The sequence below is a fragment of the Leptonychotes weddellii genome, chromosome 16 (genome assembly GCF_054177405.1).
Source record: "Leptonychotes weddellii isolate Sample4059 chromosome 16, ASM5417740v2, whole genome shotgun sequence".
Classification (NCBI taxonomy): Eukaryota; Metazoa; Chordata; class Mammalia; order Carnivora; family Phocidae; genus Leptonychotes; species Leptonychotes weddellii.
Window position 1 is genome coordinate 13,113,767 of NC_138384.1, and position 23,293 is coordinate 13,137,059.

Genomic DNA, 23,293 nt, shown 5'->3' on the forward strand with positions numbered 1-23,293 from the left:
AGCTGAACAAAGAGCAGCAACATTAGGCTCACAAAGCCACCAGCACAGGCAGGTAGGCGAGTTACTGCAATTACTTGGGGAAAAGAAACTTCCACCGCTATAGTAACATCAAGTCAATCAAACTTACCCGTAATCCACTTTCATATGCTGCCCATTGAAGAAAAACACAGTAGATGGAATATAACTGATGTCAAAATAGTGCGTGTAAACAGGAGTTCGGTCCACATCTACCAGATAAATGGCAGCCATTTTACTCAGGCCAGAAGAGGTCTTAGAAAGCTGCAAACAGAGAGTGACAGGTAGGTCACAATACGAGAGGCAGCTAAGGTTTCTTCTGTGAAACTTTTTACTGGGATATTCTGTTTGAAAGAAATTCCTGGGGCGAGAATCTCTCCTGAGTTCCACATTAGACACAGTATAACCTTATCATTCAGAGTCTGAGTCTCTGTTGGTAGACTTGTGAGAGGGCCCTGGGAAAATTGTGTGAATACATTTTTAAAAATACATTTAAAAAAAAAATCTGGTTTTGGTAGTAAAGTTTTATGAACTTTTTGTGGATTTATAAAATCCATGTTCACTTAAACAAAAACAACTCAGAAGTATGTACTGTGCACTGAAATTCCCCCAAATCTCTTTCCTTCCAATTCCCCCATGAATGATAATTATAATAAAAATAGTGAAGACTTGCATGGCAGTTATTATGTGCTAAGTGTCCTAAGTGCTTTACACTTGTTAACTCATTTAATCCTTACAACATTCCTATGAGGTTATTATAGTCCCCATTTCTTAGATGAAGAAACTGAGGTAATCTGCCTCCAGTCACATAGCCAGTAAACAATACAGCTGGGACTTGAACTCAGGCAGCCTGGCTCCATGATATTCCCTCTCCTCTACGGCTGAGGGTATAATCCTCTGGCCCTTTCCTCCCTCAGGTTAACATATCACACGCTCATTTTTAATCACAGTAATAAAGATTCTTATACAGGATCCACATCATGGGTAGCAGCAATAGAGATGCTGGGAAGAGGTCTCAGTTCTGGGGTAAGTCTCTCTCCATAATAAAAAGAGACAGGAATAAACCCATTCTGTCTCATACTCCCCTCCCTACTCATCAGAGTATGAAGATGTGTTATGAAATCAGAGATTATCATCAGGCACACACTGGAGGCAACACATAAGAAAAGCTTATCTGCAGGCAGAGAAATGGAAGTTCAAACCCCAGCTCTGTAGGTTAGTGGTTTTGTCCTGTGGGCCGTCACCCGACCTCCCTGGCTGCCGATCATCTCCCCGCATGGGAATAGTAATTGTCCTACTGTCATGAGCACCAAGTAAAATAATGTTCACAGATGCTTGTTAATAGTGTTTCTGGTCCTCCACGGCCTTGTTGGTGAAACTGAACTTGGATGGCTGCTGGTGGGCAAGGACATCTAGGACAGATTCAGCACAATCAGAGACTTGGGGGCCCAGCTCAGGGCAGGCACATGACCAGCTCCTGGTGAAAGTGTGCCAACAAATGAAAAACTGTGTCTCTGGGCCTGACTGCTCCCTTCCAAGCACTCTGTAGATACTGAAGAGAGAATATATAGATTTTTAATAAAAGCCATTTATTTAAAAAATTCACTTACTATATCATCTAGCTGCAGACAGACAGGATCCTCCTCTCTCCCAAACCTGAGGACCAACACCTTCTCTGCAGTACTTTTTATTGCTTGGTCTACTTCTTTTTTGCTAGTTAGCTTGGGCAACAAGAAGCTCATCTTGAAATAATCCAAATAGTAATCCTCACTGTCAGTTCTGAAATACAGTTGCAATATTTAAAGACAAAGTAAGTGCATGCGTCCTAATTAAAAAAAAACAACTTAATTTTTGGAGTAGGTAATATACATACATTTTATTCCCAGAGGAAAAAATGGTTTCATACAACAAAGTATCAAAGTAAAAAGAAAACACTAAACGCACAAGCTGGTGGCAAGTCCACCATCTTAAAAACAAACAATATAGAAATGTACACTGTGAAAAATCTCCCTCCCTTTGTCTGCCCTCAACTGGCCCCATTTGCACTAGCCTATTTCTCCCCACACACCACGTAGCTACTTTCATTAGCTTCTCACGTTATCTTCCAGTTTAGTTATGCATTTACAGGAAGATACAATATGCATTCCTATGTTTTTTCCCTCTTTTGCCCCAAAGATAGCCTATTCTATCTGCCAGTGTGCCAGCAGGAAAAAGATGACATTCTCAAATTTGAAGAGATTATACGAAGACAACAGGGTGCAGTGCTATACTTCAGCTAGTAAGAGCAGGGTGCTGTTCCTACCCCTAGGCCTGAAGGGGCCATGGGAGGGAGCAGTTAGCAGAAGTGTGTGGTGGGGACTGTGGGGTGCAGAAGGCCCTTGTATAGGGAGTCAGCCTGCAGTGAAGGGATGCAGCCACTCTTCTCCCTTCCTCTGATCTGCTAATGTGCCCACTGGCTGACTCAAACTGGAACCAGACAGCAGGGGAGATGCAAAAGGCAGCCCAGTCTCCTGGTCCCAGAGCAGTCTAGAGAAGGAGGAAGAGTGGAGCTGAAGAGGCAAATGACAGATGTCCAGCACACATATTTTACCCACTCTTCTGCACCTGGCAGTGTTTTACCTAACATGCAAAGATCTTTCCATATCCCTACACACACTGTCACAGCGACATACTATTTCATGCATGGACCATACGTTTTATTTTTTTTAAAGATTTTATTTATTTCTTTGAGATAGAGCGAGACAGAGCATGAGCAGGGGGGAGGGGCAAAGTGAGAGGGAGAAGCAGACTCCCCTGCTGAGCAGGGAGCCCGATGAGGGGCTCGATACCTGGGCCGAAGGCAGACACCTAACTGACTCAGCCACCCAGGCGCCCCTGTACCATACTTTTTAAAGTCTTTTACTGATGGAGTATTATCATGCGTCCTGGCTTAAAGATTCTTGGTGCATATCTTACTAAATGCACCTCACCACATGGCAAACAGATCATTTAAGGGTGTGTGTGACAACCACACACAAAAAATAAACAAGTCATAAAATACTGAGATAGAAGGGATCTAATCCAATCCCCCCATTTCACAGACTTGTTTGCTTACAGTTTTCGTTCTAGCTACAACAAGGACTAGAATCCAAGCCACCAAATTTCTAATGCAGTGTTCCTTCTGCTATAATAAGTTCCTATTTTTTTTTTTAAATATTTTATTTATTTGACAGAGAGAGACATAGCAAGAGAGGAAACACAAGCAGGGGGACTGGTAGGGGGAATTCAAATAACACCAAACAGTATGTTACTGATAAAGAGGAGGAAGTGAGGGGAGGGCAAAGTTGTCCACTGGGGCGAGGGGCCTGGATAATTGTTGGAAGAGAGGAAAACTGATGCCACACCTAAGAATATGTTCATAGCAAAGAATACCAACAGAGACTTCACAAAAGAAGAGGTACAAATGGACAAAGTTTGTACCTTTGGAAAGTTAAGCTTTACTAGTAAACAAAGAAAAGCAAATTAGAAGATTACTTGACAAAGGCATTAAATTGGTAAAGCGAAACAATAATGCAAGAGTGTGAACGGACACGCATTTCATTGCCCCCGCTGGAATGCAGGGAAGCAAAAGTTTTCTAGGAAGAAAATTTTCTAGGAAGAAAACCATCTGAGCAACAATTCCATTTCTGAGAATTAATTCGACACGTCTACAAAGATTTATGTAGAAAAGATATTATTAGTGGTGAAAAATTGGAAACAATCTAAATGGCCCAAAATAGGGGACTGGAAAAACGACAGTACAGTCCTGCAACATATTATTACACGGCCAAAATATTGTGTTACAAATGAGTATTTCAGATACTGAAAAGTTCTCATGATAAAGAAGTTATAAAACTATACAAAGTGTGATCCCACTGCTGTACAAAACCTGACTATAATACAAATGTATACATTTGCATATAAAAACAACTGGAAATAAATACCCCCAAATACCATCAGTGGTTATCTCTGCGAGTGAACAGACAGGAGAGAGCGTTTCTTTTTCCAAAATAGTCAAGATAAATAAACATACATATATTTAACGAAGCCTGTGGTTGGGCTACTCCTGGTCCACAACCGCTACGGAAAACGATACTTACTTTACTCCCCTCTCTTCCACTTCAGGACTGTCCGCAACCCTGACCCCTTCTCCAAACAAGGTGGGACGCCAGCGACTCCTACGCCAGCGGCAACCTACAGTAACCCAGCCGCTAGGGCTTAGCAACTCTCGGCGGACCGCTTAAGAAAACGGAAACGGAAAAGAATGCACAGGCGCAGTAGGTAAACTTGAGGTCGATCTCCTCAATAGTCCAACAAGCAGAAGTGGTTATTCTACTCATAGTCCACTTTGCCCGGTTTCGGCCGGAAGCCGTAGAGTCACTTCCGCCCTTATTAAACATGACCGACCTCCTCCCCTCACCCTCCCTTTCCTCTTGCCTTTCAGACTAACTGTGATTGGTCGCGATGAGACTCGGAAGTGTCTCGAGCCGAGTCCCAGAGGAGGACACTCTAGCCTTGAGTGCTTGGTCGCTTTTTGTCCCACAACCGGAGCGGGGAATCGGCGTTTTCCGGGCCGCACTCGATGGTATCTTTGGACAGATAGAGGGGATCGCGCAAGGTATTATGGGACAATAATGGCCGCGTTTAAGGTTTATGTCTGGATTTCTAAGGCGGTCTGAGTGAGGGGTGGTGGTGCCGGCGCCCCAGAATCTGGGACAGAAGGTCCCGAGAGTCGGGCTTGGTGAGGTGAGTGTCCCTTATTCCTTCCTGACCTGCCCTTCGCCAATCATGGCAGCTCCAGGCGGGGGATATCGGTCCTTCGCTCAGGTTCCTGCCCGGGTTTGCGAAGTCTCGTCCCTGTCACCCAACTTGCCTTTCTCACCTTAGGGATGCTGCGCCGCTCAGGCCTTCTCCATCCTTTCTCCTTGATCTGGTCAGATCCTGCTGCTTGGCGCGGCCTCACGGAGGTGCAAGGATGCTGTCCAGGGGTCACCCTGCACCCTTCCTCAGGCTTCTGCATTAGTCCCCTCCCAGGCAGAGACCGAGCCCAAGTAGGGATCCCGTGTCTTCCTTTTCTCCGTCATAGTGGTATCTTTACTAGGTGATCTCATCTACTAGGAGCCGAGGATTTTTGTCTGTTTTGTTCTCTGTTCTATTCCTATTGCCCCAAACAGCAACTGGCTCACGGAAGGCAGTCAATGAAAAATTGTTGAATGAGTAAATCTAGTTTTTCTTAAAAAAAATTTTTTTTTATCCTATGTGGCTTCTTTGTCATTTATCATTCTCCAGAATCCAGCCCCTTAACGTCTTATTTGTTCTCAGCAGCTAATTAACTCTTGTCAGATCAGATGCCTTATCCTGGGTTGTTGGTATGTTCCTTTGCTGTCTCTAGAAATGTTTGGCTTCCCATTCTCCGTTCGTCAGTTTAAATTCATTCATCCATTTATTCATCAAACGTTTATTTTGCTAGGCACTGGGCACAGCAACAGCAAGACAGACAAGGTTCTCTTTTTCCCATTATAGGAGTATATTTTCTAGTTCAGACTACTGCTGACCAGAACACATATGTGTTTACCTTCTTATTTAGATTTCCTCACATGCACACAGATGTCACCAATATGCAGCTCTCCCTTTTCTCTTCTGCCTGATGGCATTTTTCAAAATGCAACTCTTGTGTCTGTGTTCATATTATGTGTCCAGTCTGTTTGGCGTTATTTCTCTATAGAGCCGTGCATGTTAATTAGAGCTGGGCAAAACATTCTGGATTCCGGTGGTACCTGCACCTTGACAGTTCCTTTGCTTCACTGACTTGTTGAAAGGGGAATTATCCAAGCACGCAGAAATCAGTGTATGTTTATAAGTGAATGGTGTGTAATGGGAGGTAAAGAGGAATTTGTTACAAGTTGAGTGCCGGAAAATCTTACAGTCACCTTAATACTTTCAGGAACACCATTTCATAACGAAACCTAGTGTTTCTCATCAATATTTTTGGTGAACGTGGATTGTCATTAAATAGATTTCAACTGCTGTGAGGTAATTCTTTTCTACAACCACAACTGGTCCCAATAAAGCCATTAATGAATGGATCACATCCATGGTAGCCTTATACCCCAATCTGCCTACTCTACTGTACCTGTAGTTTAAAGGGAGGGAGAAGTAGAACAACTCAGGTAGAAAATGTTGAGCCCCAGTTGGTATATAGGAGCACAGCAAGTAAAATAATGTAACACCTTTATGTAACACTGTGTATTTACAGAGTGCTTTCACATACACTCTAGTGTTTGATTCTCACAATAGCTCCATGGATTAGATAAAACAAAAAGTATTTCTATTTTACAGATAGAGAAATTATGCCTAACCAAATATTAATTTTTCTGCTTACAATCATACAAGTAGAAAATGTCAAAAGCTTGCATTCTAATTGAGGATTTGGACTTAAAATCTAGTGGTGTTTCCCCTACAGTCCCTTTCTAGATGCTATGATGTTCTAGCAAGTGTCCCTTAGTGAGGTCTGTTCTTGCCTGGATGATACCCTCTTGGATCCTGGTGTTTGGTGGGTGTGCGAGTGTGTGTGTGTGTGTGTGTCTATTTCTGATGTGTGTTGGGGTGGGAGTCGGAGGATCTTTTGAGATTGTCATTGACTTAATGGAAAGGTCTTGGTAAGAGGTAGCTAAACAAAGCCTCATCTTGTTGGGTAGTTAGCCCCCTGAATATACTTCTAACTACAGTTATCCTGGGTTATAGCAGAGTTGAACCTTCTCTTACCTGCAGTACAAAATGGGTTGTCTCCCTTCCACAGACATCCCAGAGTCTGTCATGGAGGACATCAGTGAGGATGCCTCCATCCATCGATTGGAAGGCACTGATCTGGACTCTCAGGTTGGCGGTCTTATTTGCAAGACCAAAAGTGCAGCCAGTGAGCAGCATGTTTTCAAGGCCCCTGCCCCCCGCCCTTCATTGCTGGGACTGGACTTGTTAGCTTCCCTGAAACGAAGGGAGCGAGAGGAGAAGGACGATGGGGAGGACAAGAAGAAGTCCAGAATCTCTTCCTACAAGGACTGGGAGGAGAGCAAGGATGACCAGAGGGATGCTGAGGAGGAGGGCAGTGACCAAGCTGGCCGACATAGCCGAAAAGACAGGTAAAGGCTTTAGGATGGGTTGACGCAAAGGGAACGAGAATGGCGGCCAGAAAATAACATTGCGTGTTTATTTCTGTTTTCTTGTTGGATATGTAGACCTTTATGATTTTATTATGATTCTGTAGTATCTAAGGTGGATAGGAATTGGTGTTTTCTTCAGATTTGTGGGGAACAGTCAAAGGCAACTAAAGAGAGGATGGGGGTTAGAAGTGTTTTGGGTTGTTGCCATAAGTAAGCCTGTCGGGAGATAAAGTGGAAAAGGACAGGTCAGCCAGCCAGAGGTCTGGGGGCAAGGGTTTTCTCCTATAGAAGGGTCTTTTACTAGTTGCCCTCCCTGTTTCAGACATTATCGATCTGCTCGGGTAGAGACTCCATCCCATCCTGGTGGTGTGAGTGAAGAGTTTTGGGAACGCAATCGGCAGAGAGAGCGGGAGCGGCGGGAACATGGTGTCTATGCCTCGTCCAAAGAAGAAAAGGATCGGAAGAAAGAGAGATCACGGGATCGAGACTGTGACCGCAAGAGAGACAGAGGTAACCGGTCGGCGTAGTTCCTGTAGCCTGTTAAACATTTGAATTAACATGTCAGCCTCTTTCGTATTGCAGGAGTTTTTCTAATGCCCAATAATTAGGGAGCCCTGTTGGTTTTGATTGTGTCAGGATTGGGAATAGCAGGCAGCTTAAGAACTGTTACTTGCAACAAAGCTGCTTTGCTTGAGTGTGTGGTCCTCATTTTATTACAATTGGTGGTAAAGGTGGTAACGGGTAATATGTATAAGAAACCAGAATTTACAGCAGTTTTGGTGAAAGAGAAAGGACAGTGCTGGGGAGCAAAGCTAGACATAAAATCCAATGCTGGTTTTGCTCAGTATGGTTGTAAGTTTTATAGTTTATAGACTTGTAACTATTAAACAGCTATTCACTGTAGACTTATAACTATTGTTTTTTGAATTCTTGCAGGAAAATAACTGTTACTGTGAGTTTGAAACTTTCTAGCCAGTAACTATTTTTACCCCTTGAAAGAATGGGGCTATGTGAGTTCAGGAGCCCATGGATCGCATTAGAGCAGTGCAGGTTGCACCTGTGAGTGAGTGGGGAGGCCTGTCCTTTCTCTAGGGTGAAGACGGGTGGAAGTTAGCATGCGACACATAGACCCTAAGCTCTGTGTGTGGCTCTTGACAGATGAGCGGGATAGAAGCAGACACAGCAGCAGATCCGAGCGAGATGGAGGGTCAGAGCGCAGTAGAAGAAATGAACCGGAGAGCCCGAGACACCGACCTAAAGGTAGACTGAGCTGTCACTTAGGGTGACTTGTGAGGGATCGAGTGTGTAAAAGGTGGGGTGAGCGAATCCCGTCCTCAGTTGATTTGCTGTGGGTAGAGTCAGAATTGCTGATTCCACTGTGAACTTCTTGGAATACTTGGTTCTGAGTCATATGGGGAGGCCCTGGACCTGTCGAGATGGATCTGCTCCTTTAAGCTGATGGGCTGGTTGGCTGAATGGCCAGTTTGCCAAATGGCAGGAAAGAATAGGGAGCTGGGGAAGAGGGTTTATTAAAAATAATTATTTATAAGCAAGAGTATTGTGCAAGAGTAGTATGTTTGCTGAGAGAAATTGGCTGTTCCTTCAAAAGTTATAAACACACTTAAAAAAAAAAAATGTTATAAACCCATGAAAACTGGACCATTAAAATCCAGGTATCTTTAAAAACTGTCCAAACCATGTTAAATCTGTTACAAATAGTTATGTGTTACAGATATAAAGTTTATACTTTATAAAGAAATTTGGGGAATTGACTTTTGGCTGATAGCTCTAGAGCCGTGTCCTGGTTAAGTTAGATGTTTCCTGTGGTTATGTTCTTTGTGGCCCCAGATGCAGCTACCCCTTCAAGGTCTACCTGGGAGGAAGAGGACAGTGGCTATGGCTCCTCAAGGCGCTCGCAGTGGGAATCGCCCTCCCCAACGCCTTCCTATCGGGATTCTGAGCGGAGCCATCGACAGTCCAGTCGTGATCGGGATAGGTGATGTTCTGGACAGAGCAGCCCGGTTTCTCTGGGTGGCTGGCACAGGGTGGACGTGAGGAGGGCAAAGGGATCTGGGCTGGGAGAGCAGATGGCAGCTGGGGGACATGTCTCAGCTTAGTGACTACCTGGTGATGCTGGTTATACTGTTGCCCAGGTCTGTGAGGAGCAGGTATTCAGATGACACACCTCTGCCAACCCCATCCTACAAATACAACGAGTGGGCCGATGACAGAAGACACCTGGGGTCCACGCCCCGTCTGTCCAGGGGCCGAGGTAAGGCAGGGAGGGAGGAGGAGGCAGGAAAGCAGGATGGCTCGTCCCGCTGAGGCCGAGCAAAGCTGTACTTTGGAGTGGTGCAGCTCTGCAGGGCTGTTGGTGGCCGCTGGGGATAAGCTGGGGTCATTGGGACTGACCTTCTACGTGTTCTCCTTCAGGAAGACGCGAAGATGGCGAAGAGGGAATTTCCTTTGACACAGAAGAGGAACGGCAGCAATGGGAGGATGACCAGAGGGTAAAAGCTTGACATCTTTGAGGGGCTGAACGAGGGGTGGTGGCCCTCTGCAGGCGAGTGGGCAATGAGTGACGCTCCAGTGGAAGTGGACTTTGATGACGGAGGGTAACACGGGGCATTCTCGGGAGCTGAGCCCTATTCAGTCCCGAAGCCCTGGAATCTTTACGGAGGCACAGGTTCGGTGGTGACACTTCCCACCGGATGCAGGGCTGGCCTAACTTTTTAGTTAAGTGCTTGTGCCACCGTGTGGTAGACATAAGAAGTGCTGTCGCGAGTCAGTCCCCGTAGTTCTCCTCTAGAAGGCTCCCCGTCCAGCAGGGCGGCCCTTCCCCGCGCCTGTCATCGCAGCAGTGACTTCGCAGACATCTCTTCTCTGGCCTTGTCCTTCTCGTAAGCTCCATCTGTCCCTTGTTCTCATTGCTCTGTCCCCTGTGCTGCAGCAAGCGGACCGGGACTGGTACATGATGGACGAGGGATACGATGAGTTCCACAATCCCCTGGCCTACTCCTCCGAGGATTACGTGAGAAGGCGGGAGCAGCACCTGCATAAACAGAAGCAGAAGCGCATTTCGGCTCAGCGGAGGCAGATCAATGAGGTGGGCTGCCCACAGTAGTCGGAGCCGACTCAGCCGGAGTCGGGGGCGCGTGGTGGCAGCACAGCTCGCCTCCCCGTTGCCGCCGTACCGGCTGTCGCTGTACCTCCGGAGGCAGAGGAGGGGTGGGCGTGGAACCTCTCCGCAGCTTCAGATAAACCCCCAACTCCTAACTTCTTTCTTTTGCAGTCCTTCCTCGAGGGCTGCCGTGGATGGGAAGTGATAGGGTGGGTCCTGGCTCTGTGTTCTTTGTGTCTCTGAGTGGGGCTTGCGACACTCGCCCTGTGTCTGTCCGTATAGAGGTTCTGACTTAGATATCAAGGGCTGCTGCTTGGAAAAAATACTGCCGGTGATTTGGGATCAGGGACTCTGCTTTCTAAGGAGCTGCAGGGTACGGAGGCCCGGGACACGTCTGTGGCGTCCCCTGGCCCTTCTGTCAGGACTTGATGGGTGGACTTGCCCGGTGACCTTTCGGGATGCCTTTTGGCTGCAGTCTGAGCGTGCCTCCTGTTGTGTTGTCACAGGATAACGAGCGCTGGGAGACCAACCGCATGCTCACCAGCGGGGTGGTCCATCGGCTGGAGGTGGACGAGGACTTCGAGGAGGACAGCGCGGCCAAGGTGCACCTCATGGTGCATAACCTGGTTCCTCCCTTTCTTGACGGGCGCATTGTCTTCACCAAGCAGGTGAGGCCCACGGGGCCCGAGAGAAACCAGCTTAGATAGAACTGAAGTGAACAAAGGAAAAAGGGGGAAAAAAGGCCCCCCGCCTGATAGGGTAGCAGTCTGTTCCATTTACTGGGGCTGCTATGAAGTGGACCTGCCTGTTGAGTTTAACCATTGGTGGGGAACTTCTCTTTTTCCTCAACCTTCTGCAGCCAGAGCCCGTGATTCCAGTCAAGGATGCCACTTCGGACCTGGCCATTATTGCTCGAAAAGGCAGTCAAACAGTGCGGAAGCACAGGGAGCAGAAGGAACGCAAAAAGGTTGGTTTCCTGTCATTTGGGGCTGGGGAGTTTCTGTTGTGGGTTGTTTTTTTTGGGGGGGGTCTTTCTTTTTTCTTTTTAGAAATTGTATTAGATCTCACAGATAGGGTTCCTTTTGGAAGTTCGAGGGAACTCACAGAGCAAGAAAGAACTGTTGGAGGAGGGCATTGTGTTCCTCCACCAGGGCCTTACTGAAAACAACCGCAGGGCCCAATGCTTGGGGAGCTTGAGGTTGAAATGAGGAAGCAGGCTCAGTGCCACTGCTGCCTTGTGGGAGTTTACCACCTGCTGGATGAAGTGTCTTGTCAAGTGGGATTGACTTTCCATTGACCACAGTCGTGTTACACGATGGGGCCGACTTACATTTTGTAATTTTTTTCAGGCTCAACACAAACACTGGGAGCTGGCTGGAACCAAGCTAGGAGATATCATGGGTGTCAAAAAAGAGGAAGAGCCAGATAAAGCTATGACAGAAGACGGTAAAGTGGACTATAGGTAGGAGTCTTGGTCAGCACCGGGCTGTCTCCAAAGACTGGTGCCCTCCAGGATGCTTGCTGGCGAACGGATAGAATTTGTGGTTTGTGAATAGGAAAGTCATGTCACTTTGGGTCTTCTGGTCCCTTCTGGTCCCTTCCTCCGGTCTTTCTCTCCTACCGTCTTCAGCTTTTCCTCGATATTAGTCCTCCTGCCACTACTGCTGCTGTTGTAGGCACAACCCTGCCCTGCCGGCATTAAACAGCTCACACATACTCGCGCCCTGAGGTCTCACGACAGTCCCATGTAGGTAGGTGCTCTCCTTCCCATGTCCCGTGTGCAGAGCAGGAGGCCCAGGGAGGTTAAGTAGCTGGTTTGAGGTCATCCAGATAATAAATGGTGGTGTGATGATGAGACCCAGATAGCGGAGCTTTGGAGCCCAGCCGCTCTGCGTAAGTGCGTTTCAAGATGTTCAGTATTAGAAGGTGGGCTTTGCCCCCTTAGGTTTCAGTTTAATGGAAGGAGGAACTACTTTTAACGGGTTTGAAAATAGAAAGGATTGTCTTATCAGAGAGTGACATCCCTGTTCATAGAGATATTTAAGCAGATGGCAGAGAGCTGCTTATTGGGGTTCCCACCGTGGGTAGATGGCTGGACTCAAATGTCCCTCACCAGTCTCATCCTCTGAACATTCTAAAGTCTTGTCAAACCAGCAGCCAAGTGAATAGTTCTCTGTACCCCTGTGAGAAATGACCCAAATCAGGAGTCGGTACTACTGGTCAGCCCTTGTTAGCTTGTAATTAATGTAATCACTTAGGCATTGACTGTTAGCCGACCAGGAGTGACAGTGAAACTAGAAATACTGCTGGCAGAGCGTGGGGTGGGCCTGCCAGGGGACAAGTCTCTCGTGGGGAGGACGGGTAGCGGAGGTGTGGCCTTCGGCAGCACCGAACCGCTCTCTCTTTGCCGTGCAGTCTGGGGAGACTCACGTAGTACTTTTGAGTCTAGGCCTATGTGCATGTGTCAGATATTTGCGTGCTTCCAGTAGAAGCTGTTGGTCGATACTCAGTGGGTGTGTTTGGTCTCATAATTCTTTGAAAATGAAGCTGTTCAGACTATGCCGTCCTGCCCAGAGCAGAGGGTAGAGGTCTGAGCCTGGTCAGGACTCTGCAGCCTCGCCTCCTCCTTTTAGCCCTTCACGTTTCGTGCAGAAATCAACACCCCCCAGTACTCTGTACAAGATCACGACCCAGTGATTTCAGCTCCTCTTTAGGGCCGAGATTTGGCCCGTTTGCTAATCTGAACTCCTGTGAGTCATACTGATCCCTGTTTGACCTGAGGGTGCTGGGTATGTTGTGGATGATGGCTTCTCAGACAGCAGTGCCAGTTCCTGGGGCCAGAGGACATGAGGAGCGTCTCAGATTACCTGGCTGCACTGGGGTCTCAGAGACTTCTTGCATCTTGTTGAGGTGGTTCTCGTTCTTGGGTGTTGGAAGAAGGGCAGGAACCCCGTCAGGAAGAACAATGTGGGAAACTGTGCAGGGTACTTAGGCTGCTGTGTGTTCTCAGGACAGAGCAGAAGTTTGCAGATCACATGAAGAAAAAGAGCGAAGCCAGCAGTGAATTTGCCAAAAAGAAGTCTATTCTGGAGCAGCGGCAGTACCTGCCCATCTTTGCTGTGCAGCAAGAACTGCTGACTATCATTAGGTAATTCCTTCCCGGGGCCTGGGAGGACCACGAGGGAACCGGGCTCCCCTTTGTCCCTTGTGTTGACTCAGTCGCTCTTTTGTTTTGGGGCGCTGCATCTGATGGGGAAGACAAAGAATTTTTTCTTATGTGACATAAGCAGGCAAAACAGCATTGCTTTGTTAGAGTTCACTTCTTTAAACCCCACTGTCTTCGAGACTTTCTAGAAGATGTCTGGGTTCTAGGCCGTTTTCCCAGGGAAGCACCTTTCTAAGCAGGCGTGCTCCTTGCCTAGCTAGATGTGGGCATAGGAGGTGGCCCTGTCCTGTTGGAGCCTCACAGGAGGCTGACCTTCCACCTAGCCCACCTTGCCCTTCGTGTTCTCTCCCTTGTAGAGATAACAGCATTGTGATCGTGGTTGGAGAGACAGGGAGTGGTAAGACCACTCAGCTGACACAGTACTTGCATGAAGACGGTTACACGGACTATGGGATGATCGGGTGCACGCAGCCTCGGCGTGTGGCTGCCATGTCTGTGGCCAAGAGAGTCAGTGAAGAAATGGGGGGAAACCTTGGTGAGGAGGTGAGTGGGCGTGCGGGCTGAGCCGTGCGGCTTCCATCCATCTGAGCTGATCTGCTAAGGCCTGGACCCAGCACGGGGTGTGCCAGGGCTTCTGAGCCGTTTCTCTCTGACCTTCAGGTGGGTTATGCCATCCGCTTTGAAGACTGCACGTCAGAAAACACCTTGATCAAATACATGACGGACGGGATCCTGCTTCGGGAGTCGCTCCGGGAAGCGGACCTGGATCACTACAGTGCCATCATCATGGACGAGGCCCATGAGCGCTCCCTCAACACTGATGTGCTCTTTGGGCTGCTCCGGGAGGTGAGTGAAGGCTGTGGGGTACAGTCCGTCTGCACCCCTGGGGCTTTGAGCAGCGCGCCGTTTGTAGTTAGTGACCCAGGTGCTCCAGGCGGGCTGGGCTCTCGCCTGGGAGGCTGAGGGGGGCCTCTGACAGGCCAGAGTGTCCCCTAAGGCCTCCAGGTTGCCAGGGTCAGACCTGGTGTTGTAGTTGACTCTGTTCCTGCTCAGCTGAGTGAATCATGGTTCTCTTGGCTGTGGCTCCCTGGCTTCAGGCTTCAGCATTCTTAAGAGTCTAATGTGCCGCTCCGTCAGCTTCAGCCTGTTTCATTTGGGAGTAATGTTGGTGAGACTTGGGTGTGGGTGCCAAGGGTTCCAAATCTCTAGGGAAGCCTCAGACTGACCTCTTCTCTTAGGTGGTGGCTCGGCGTTCAGACCTGAAGCTCATTGTCACGTCAGCCACTATGGATGCAGAGAAATTTGCTGCCTTTTTTGGGAATGTTCCCATCTTCCACATCCCTGGTCGTACCTTCCCTGTTGACATTCTCTTCAGCAAGGTACCGAGGCCTCCTTTTTTGAACTGATCCTCACCTCTGATGAGAACCCATCTGGAGGGCAAGGGTTAGGGCACTGATTTGGGAAAGTTTTGTGGGTACCATGGGGCAGATGGTGCATCCTGCAGTTCTAGGCCTCAGAGATAAAGGGCTGTACCCTGGGGGAGGTTTACTTTTATTAGAGCAGAAGTGCAGGGCCCAAGGAGGGCAGGCAGGCCCATCTGTAGCCCTGAACGTCCACCCTCTGTAGCCCCACACCAGCGACTGGCCACTGGTTCCCAGAGGGGTGCCGGCCTGCATTTCCCTTGATAACTTTCCTCTGACCGTGACCCTGGCTGGTGTTGCAGACCCCGCAGGAGGACTACGTGGAGGCCGCAGTGAAGCAGTCCTTACAGGTGCACCTGTCAGGGGCCCCTGGGGACATCCTTATCTTCATGCCTGGCCAAGAGGACATTGAGGTGTGTGACTTGGTCATGACTGTGATGAACGGGTAGTGTCCTGCCTGTGAGGGGCTCTGGTGTCTCATGGCTCCTCTCTCTGCCCTCAGGTGACCTCAGACCAGATTGTGGAACATCTGGAGGAACTGGAGAATGCACCTGCCTTGGCCGTGCTGCCCATCTACTCCCAGCTGCCGTCCGACCTCCAGGCTAAAATCTTCCAGAAGGTGTGTGACACCAAGAAAGTCTGTCCTGGGTCCCCACCTTTGGGTCTCCCTGGATTTTCCCCAGGGAGGACAAGAGAGAGAGGGTGTTACTTTTCTGGCAGGGGTGGGGGTGCTTTTTTCCCTGTGGAGTCTTTCCTACTTGCGGGCCTACAGCCTGCCCCTCTGTACGTCCTGCCCGGCTCTAGGCTCCAGACGGCGTTCGGAAGTGTATCGTTGCCACCAACATTGCTGAGACGTCGCTGACTGTCGACGGCATCATGTTTGTTATTGACTCTGGTTATTGCAAATTAAAGGTAAAGGAAGACATGGGCGCTGGGGCCATGGGCCGTCACCCACAGTAACTCAGTCGGTGGGAGGGCAGGCCCTGGGTCCTCGGCCGGTGGTGCTATTTCAGAGGCTAACATTTGAGTGCTGATTTTACCATGCACTTGACTGATTTAATCCTTGTGATAACGCCACGAAGTAGATGATTTAATAACTCAGTAGAGATCCAGAGCTGATGTTTGTGGGGGACATTTCTTAAGGTTCCCGGCTTCAAAAGGACGGCTGCCTACGTTGCTAGAACACTATGCTCTGATGTGTAGCAGCCTGGGCTTGTCTGTCTTTGTCTCAGGGCTGCCTCCCTGTTGCGCCTTGCTCTCTCCTTCATCAGCTCTTTTCTGTCCCCTCCAAGGTCTTCAACCCCAGGATTGGCATGGATGCTCTGCAGATCTACCCCATCAGCCAGGCCAATGCCAACCAGAGGTCGGGGCGCGCTGGCAGGACGGGCCCAGGTCAGTGTTTCAGGTAGGAGCCCTGTGCTAGCCGGCCTTCTGGGGCGGTGCCGGGATGGCAGAGTGTGGAGCTGGGGTGGCGGGCACTGGACTGTGAGCCCACACAGGGATGCCGGCCCCAGGATCCCTGAGGCTGGGCGCTGGTTGCGGGACTGCCACGTGTTGGTCTTCTCATCAGCAGCAGCCTTTGCAGGCAGCTGTGAGGTCTGAGCGGCTTCGGGTTTCCGGCAGCGCCGTGTGGCAGGCAGCGCCGTGTGGCAGGCAGCCCCGCGTGGCAGGCGCCCTCACCGGAGCACAGCACACTTTGCTTCGAGGCACCGGGAGAGTTGGGACAGTGTGGCTCCTCCACCATGGGGATGCCTGTGCAGGCGCCAGGCCTGTGGGAGACTCAGCAGGGCCCGGTGCTCTCCCCGGCAGGCTCTACACCCAGAGTGCCTACAAGAACGAGCTCCTGACCACCACGGTGCCTGAGATCCAGAGGACCAACCTGGCCAATGTGGTGCTGCTGCTCAAGTCCCTCGGCGTGCAGGACCTGCTGCAATTCCACTTCATGGACCCGCCGCCCGAGGACAACATGCTCAACTCCATGTATCAGCTCTGGATCCTAGGGGCCCTGGACAACACCGGTGTGTGGGCCCCAGCGGCCGGGAGAGACATGGGGTTCGCTCTCTCTTGACCTCACTGCGTCCCCTCAATGTCCGGATTTGCTCCTCTCCCAGGTGGTCTAACCTCGACGGGGCGGCTGATGGTGGAGTTCCCGCTGGACCCGGCGCTGTCCAAGATGCTGATTGTGTCCTGTGACATGGGCTGCAGCTCGGAGATCCTGCTCATCGTGTCCATGCTCTCCGTGCCGGCCATCTTCTACAGGCCCAAGGTGGGGACGTGGCGGCCACGCTTCTCTTGCCCCAGCGGCCGCAACTCGGGTGACAGGGCTTGAGGAAGGACTAGAGAGGACCAGTTTCTTTCTGTATCATTAACATGGGGTGGAGGGACAGGAGTCCAAAGAGTAAACTTGCTGTTTTCTGGTAAGCAGGTTGGGGTGAGGGAGAGCCTGGGCTAGATCAGGGGTTCTCAGAGAGTGATTTGGAAATTGACAAGAGCATTTGTTACCTTCTAGGACAGTTGTTTCAGAGCCCCCACATTTTAGAGTAAATATTTTGTCATAAGCTATGTTATTTTTCCTGTGTTGTCCAGGTAACATATCAATGTGTTTGAAGTTGTGTGTGCAGCCAGGTGCAGGGTCTTCTCAGCGGGCCTGGACTCCATGTGCTCAGAGTAAAGGTCCTTTTTCCTTCCTAGGGCCGAGAGGAGGAGAGTGATCAGATCCGGGAGAAGTTTGCTGTCCCCGAGAGTGATCATTTGACCTACCTGAATGTCTACCTGCAGTGGAAGAATAATAATTACTCCACCATCTGGTGTAATGATCATTTTATCCATGCCAAGGCCATGCGGAAGGTAAGGGCAGTAGCTCAGATGAACAGGCTGTTGGGGTGAGGGGTGATAGGGAGGAAGAGGCGGGTGCCATCCTTCTCTGCCCCATGTCTTGCTCTAGGTCCGGGAAGTGCGGGCTCAGCTCAAGGACATCATGGTACAGCAGCGGATGAGCCTGGCCTCGTGTGGCACTGACTGGGACATCGTCCGGAAGTGTATCTGTGCCGCCTATTTTCACCAGGCAGCCAAGCTCAAGGTGAGCCCGGAGGAGCCTGGTTGCAGCCACTTCCTGGTCTGATAATTGTTTCAGGGCAAAGTTCTTTCTCATTGTCTAGTCCTGCAGGTCTGGGCTTTCCCCACCAAGGCAAGGGATGGAGTGGCTGCCCACGTGAGCCGCAATTTCTTGATGTGGCTACTGGTTTTGTCTCTTCCCTAGGGCATCGGGGAGTATGTGAATATCCGGACAGGGATGCCCTGCCACCTGCACCCCACCAGCTCCCTCTTTGGAATGGGCTACACCCCAGACTACATAGTGTATCACGAGCTGGTCATGACCACCAAGGTGAGTCTTTTCCGACAGAGCTGGCATGACATAGGCCTACCTCGCTGGGCCAGGCCTTTGTAACCCTTCATTGCTTTCCGGTATGAGCTTTGAGCTCGGGAGACTCGAGGCCACATGTGTTGCTTTGAGGGGAGTTGAGATTGGTTTTCATTTGGGTTTGGGGGAAGCTTACGTAGAGTTAACCTTTAGTAGACAGTGGCCTCAGCTGCGCTAGCGGGATTGTTCCCTGCTTCCTGCCTGGGATAAGCAACCCCTCTTGGTGTCATTAGAAGGGCCTTCTGAGGGGCTAGGCCTTTTCTCTTGGATACTAGGGGGCATGTTTTCAAGCATGGAGGAGGAATTTAAATGGGAGAAAGGATTAAAATTGCAGTGTCTAGGGCTTATGTCTGCTTTTTTCAGCCTCAGAGGGCTGGGGGTCAGGCCCTTCCCACATGGGTCCTAATTATGGAACTGCTGTGGGAAGGACAGCCCAAAGCACTGGTTCTTCTGTGACCACCACTTTGTGATCCTTCTGCCTGCAGGAGTACATGCAGTGTGTGACCGCTGTGGATGGAGAGTGGCTGGCGGAGCTGGGCCCCATGTTCTACAGTGTGAAACAGGCAGGAAAGTCTCGGCAGGTAAGCATCCTGCACTTGCCATGGAGGTTCTGCTTGCCTGTGTGGACCCATTTTCCCCTCAGCCTGATAATGTCATCATCTGACTGCTACCCTCTTACTTCTCTCTCAAACACAAAAGCTGTGATCGAGCCAGGTTGGTCTGTTAGATTTCCCCCGTCTGGGACGCCTGGGTGGCTCAGTCGTTAAGTGTCTGCCTTCGGCTCAGGTCATGATCCCAGGGTCCTGGGATCAAGCCCTGCATTGGGCTCCCTGCTCGGCGGGAAGCCTGCTTCTCCCTCTCCCACTCCCCCTGCTTGTGTTCCCTGTCTTGCTATGTCTCTCTCTGTTAAATAAATAAAATCTTTAAAAAAAAAAAAAAAAAAGATTTCCCCTGTCTGCTCTGGTTGCTTGGTCTGCCTAGCGTTCTTTTTTTTTTTTTTTAAGATTTTATTTATTTATTTAAAGAGAGGGAGAGAGAGCACAGAGCCTGATGCGGGACTTGATCCCATGACCCTGAGACCATGACCTGAGCTGAAATCAAGAGTTGGGCGCTTAACCAACTGAGCTACCCAGGCCTTTAAAAAAACAAAACAAAACACCTTATTATTGAAAAGTGCAAATATTCATAAAAGTGTAAAAAACAGTATAGGGAGCCATCATGAATTTGTCACCTGCTCTCCATAATGATCAACATTGGTCAGTCTGGTTTGGCTTATTTCTACCCTCCTCCACACACTCCTTTTTTTTTCCTGGAAGAATTTTAAAGCATATTTCAGACACATTATTTCACCAGTAAAAACTTGAGTAAGCATCTCTAAAAGGACTTACTTGTTTTTAAGATGTAATGTTTATGCCGTTGTTGCTTAACGGAATTAATCCTTAATGTTATCTAAGTTTCCAGTTCTTATTCATATTTCTCCTTTTATCCCAAAGATAACTTTTTATGATTGATCTGCTTGGATTAGGATCCAAATATTACAATTAGTTGTTATATGTGTTAAGTCTTTTATTCTAGAACATGTTCCGCCCCCATTCTTTATTATGGTATTGATTTATCAGAGAAACCAGGTCACTTGGAGAATGTTCACATTCTGTATTTGGCCGATTGCTTTTTTGTGATGGCGTTTAACTTGTGCCTCTATCCCATGTTATTTCTACAAACTCATAATTAATCTCAAGTCCTGATAGGATTTAGGTTTAGCTGTTTTGGGCAAAGATGCATAAATGCATGTGGTGTTGTGAATATCCTTTTAGATGCTGTCAGGAAGGTAAGGTCTGGTGGTCCCACTTTTGGAAAGGATGCTGAGACTGGTCAGTGGTTCTGCCCAGTCCCTCCAGTAGAAGTTCTCTAGCCGCTACTCCATCTCCTCATGGTCTCACTGTCTGTGGACGGCCACCGCCTAGAGCTAGGATGCAGGGCTGCAGGAGGTGGCAGGGCTCTTGCTTCCCCTCTTGTCAGTACTGTCTGTGTTGGGCCTGCACACATCTTCCTTATGTGTGTTCTTCCCAGCCAGGTGGTCATGTCTTCCCAGTGTCCTGTACCTCCTGGCATCACTGTGCACTTGGTAAGAGAGTGAAAGTGCTTACTGAATTGAGTGGAGTGCGGAGACATGACAGGGTTCGGACTGAATCGTGCAGTGTCTGGCTTGACTCAAGGAGGAGAACAGGCTTCGGCCTCAAAAGACAAGGCCGCCTTGGTGTTGGGGCAGGGAGCCATGTGGCCCTGGCTCTGGGAGCTGGCCCAGAGAACAGAGCACCTGGCTTACGAGGCTTCCTCACCTGCCGCTCCCCGGTACGTCTCCCTCTTTTCTAGGAGAACCGCCGACGGGCCAAAGAGGAAGCCTCTGCCATGGAGGAGGAGATGGCACTGGCTGAGGAGCAGCTGCGAGCCCGGCGGCAGGAGCAGGAAAAGCGCAGCCCCCTGGGCAGTGTCAGGTGAGCTTCGGCCTCGGGACCCCGGCTGGGATGGAGCCTGTCCGTGGGAGGTTCTGGGGACCAGCCCGAGAGACCAAGCAGACCCTGATGCAGGGTCGCGATTTAAGAGAAGTTGAGCGTAGGGCTGAATGGGGACAGAAATTGACCGGTCCCACATGGAGGCATGGGAGGAGTTCCAGACGCACTGTCACGGGTGGTGATAACATCTGCCTGGTCACTGTCATGTTGTACTGAGGCCTGCGGTGGTCTGGAGAAGTTCCAGCTTCACTGACAAGCGAGGACTTGGAAATCATGGTGGGGATGGGAGGGGAGCCTTGGAGCCTTGGGCTTCTGTGTCTGCTGGTGCCCGAAGTTAGGTCAGACTTCACAGGGGAAGGGCACAGTTCTCCATAAGACTGCCTTCACGTCAGACACCAGCTGCGAGTTGGGGGGTTGCCAAAGGTCACTCTCACTTCTGACCAATTTGCTACAAATTTGGGGATCCCCGTGGACTCCTCCACATTCGGTAATTTGCTAGAGTAACTCACAGAACTCAGGAAGGTACTCTTATTTACGATTACGATTTTATTATAGCCGAAGGATACAAATCAGAACCAGCCCAAGGGAGAGACACAGAGAGTGAGGTCTGTGATGGTCCCACATACGAAGCGTCCGTTGTCCTCAGGGCTGCATTACCCTCCTGGCATGTTGGTGCGTGATAGTGTGCACAGAGCATTGCCAGCCAGGGAAGCCTCAGTGTCCAGAGCTTCGATGTCCAGAGTTTTATTGGGGTTTCATTCATGGGCATGAATGGTTGAGTAAGCATCCATGTGATTGACTCACTCTCTAGCCTCCTTCTTTTCGCAGAGGTTGGGCTGACCACGAGGCTCAAAGTACAGCCCTCATCCTGAATCATCTCGTTAGGAGAAATTACCAGATGTGGTCTGAGGGCCCACCAGGAGTAACAGAGACATTCAGTCCCTTGGGAAATCCCAAGGGTTTAGAGATTACCTCCCTGGACCTGGGGACAGGTGCATGGGTGGTTCATTGGTAGAATTCTCGCCTGCCAGGACCTGGGGACAAAGATCAGCTAGATTCTTTATTAGACAGGTGGAGTGGCAGCCTGGTGAGGTGGCTGGAAGACTACCTCCATAGCTCACTTAGTAGGTATGAAAGGGATTGTTAAAAAATCTATCCTTGGTGGATATCAGAATGAGGTGATATTTTATTCTGCTTCCCATTACAAATGCGGACGGCAGCGGGGTTGGGAATGTATTGGGGGAGGAGACCCTTCAGTCCCAAAGCCTGCTCACATACCAGTTAGAAGCAGCAAGGTCTCGGGCTCCTTGTCCTCCTGTACATCCTGGTTGGAGTGAGCAGCAGCGTGATTCCTCATCCCTCCTTCTGTGTCTCCAGGTCTACAAAGATCTACACTCCAGGCCGGAAGGAGCAAGGGGAACCCATGACCCCTCGCCGCACGCCAGCCCGCTTTGGGCTCTGAGCTGAAGCTTTCCCTGCAGAGGATGCAGCCACGTATTGAGTCCTGAGCCCTGTGGCTAGAGCACCCGGGGCCTGCCACAAAACCCTTTCATCTGCGCGCTTTCATCTTTGTACATCATGGCCCCTGGGGGAAGGTCCTGCAGGGGCCAGCTCAGCAACAGAGGGAGGAGGAGCTCCTCACTGCAGGCAGGGGGTGCGGGGCAGCTGAGAGCTGCCAAGGCCGTGAGAGGGGGCCGGACCCACTGTATCCAAATAAACCATTCCTGGGACGCTTGGTATATAAATGACTTGGCCGTGACTATGATTTTTTAAATTCTGTGTAAAGCAGCAAAATAGAGCTAGAGGGAATTGTAATTTGGTTATAATTCAGGATTTGGAAATAAATTTATTGTTTGTAAAATGTTATTGCATTTCAGACTGTTCCTTTTTCCCTCACTGCCCTAAATCACGTAATAAATAACAAAATGGGCAGGACTCCGACTTGACTTTCCTTGGGTGGATCCTTCTAAAACCTCAGCTCGCCTTATTTCTGTTTTCCAGGTAGCGCCTCTCTGAGGAGGGTTGGCAGGGTGGGACATAGCTGGCAGGGAATGATAATGGCCTGGGGCCCTGGGCAGGCCAAACTCTGAGGGTGCCTTGCTCTTCCCCAGGCTGGTGGGCAGGGCAAGGCTGGCCAAATGGTCAAGTGGGAAGGAGGTGAGCAGCCGCGCACCCTCTGCCCTTCCCCAGGGGTGGGTTGGCTGCTGTATTGCTCAGAATGGCAGAAGTTTCTACTCTGCAGGTGAAAGGGTGACGTATTGGCAAAAATAGCATAAAATATTGCTTATTGATTTTCACATAAAAGATGATCCTTGTTGGATCATCTAGTCCTTTCTCTTGTTAAGCAGCTTATATCTGCTGAGGTGGCTTTTTGGGTATTTGGCCCTTTGCATCACCCATGGCCCTTATTTTATGATCCCCTGTGCGGGGCGGTGGGGGAACTTCTGCCAGGCGTGCT

The 23,293-nt window shown here is 49.7% G+C and overlaps 2 protein-coding genes across 9 annotated transcripts in view; one reads left to right on the forward strand and one right to left on the reverse strand.

Moving 5' to 3' along the window:
- Window positions 1–23,293, reverse strand: part of TXNL4B (thioredoxin like 4B) — a 523,365-nt gene that overhangs the window by 29,137 nt on the left and 470,935 nt on the right. Inside the window, exons 1-3 of one of the 7 annotated variants that reach the window (XM_081806410.1) lie at window positions 4,134–4,322; window positions 1,626–1,794; window positions 128–279 (exon numbers count right to left, since the gene is read on the reverse strand). In XM_081806410.1, coding sequence (XP_081662536.1) covers window positions 128–279; window positions 1,626–1,757 — 284 coding nt within the window. In that variant the 5' untranslated portion in view covers window positions 1,758–1,794; window positions 4,134–4,322. Of the gene's footprint in view, window positions 1–127; window positions 280–1,625; window positions 1,795–4,066; window positions 4,370–4,915; window positions 5,060–23,293 lie in introns of those variants that run through there. The other 6 variants (XM_081806409.1, XM_081806411.1, XM_081806408.1 and 3 more) reach the window with 6 other exon arrangements.
- Window positions 4,450–22,696, forward strand: DHX38 (DEAH-box helicase 38). 2 transcript variants are annotated; one of them, XM_031037961.2, is made up of 27 exons: window positions 4,450–4,651; window positions 6,833–7,172; window positions 7,516–7,703; window positions 8,352–8,453; window positions 9,042–9,189; window positions 9,347–9,465; window positions 9,627–9,703; window positions 10,144–10,299; window positions 10,821–10,982; window positions 11,174–11,281; window positions 11,664–11,776; window positions 13,325–13,462; window positions 13,837–14,023; window positions 14,141–14,326; window positions 14,719–14,859; window positions 15,204–15,314; window positions 15,404–15,520; window positions 15,706–15,813; window positions 16,194–16,306; window positions 16,711–16,919; window positions 17,013–17,167; window positions 17,593–17,748; window positions 17,846–17,980; window positions 18,161–18,286; window positions 18,808–18,903; window positions 20,696–20,817; window positions 22,213–22,696. In XM_031037961.2, exons 1-27 carry the CDS (start codon window positions 4,498–4,500, stop codon window positions 22,295–22,297), a joined length of 3,852 nt encoding a protein of 1,283 aa, XP_030893821.1. In that variant the 5' UTR covers window positions 4,450–4,497; the 3' UTR covers window positions 22,298–22,696. The 2 variants fall into 2 exon arrangements, with proteins under 2 accessions (XP_030893821.1, XP_006742404.1); XM_006742341.3 differs by having other exon boundaries at window positions 4,638–4,779.

Bases quoted from the DNA above. Each gene is read 5' to 3' on its own strand.
- DHX38 (XM_031037961.2), top strand. From the start codon at position 4,498: ATGAGACTCGGAAGTGTCTCGAGCCGAGTCCCAGAGGAGGACACTCTA. The intron at 4,652-6,832 runs GTATTATGGGAC...TCCCTTCCACAG, and splicing joins GATAGAGGGGATCGCGCAAG to ACATCCCAGAGTCTGTCATG. The intron at 18,287-18,807 runs GTGAGTCTTTTC...TTCTGCCTGCAG, and splicing joins AGCTGGTCATGACCACCAAG to GAGTACATGCAGTGTGTGAC.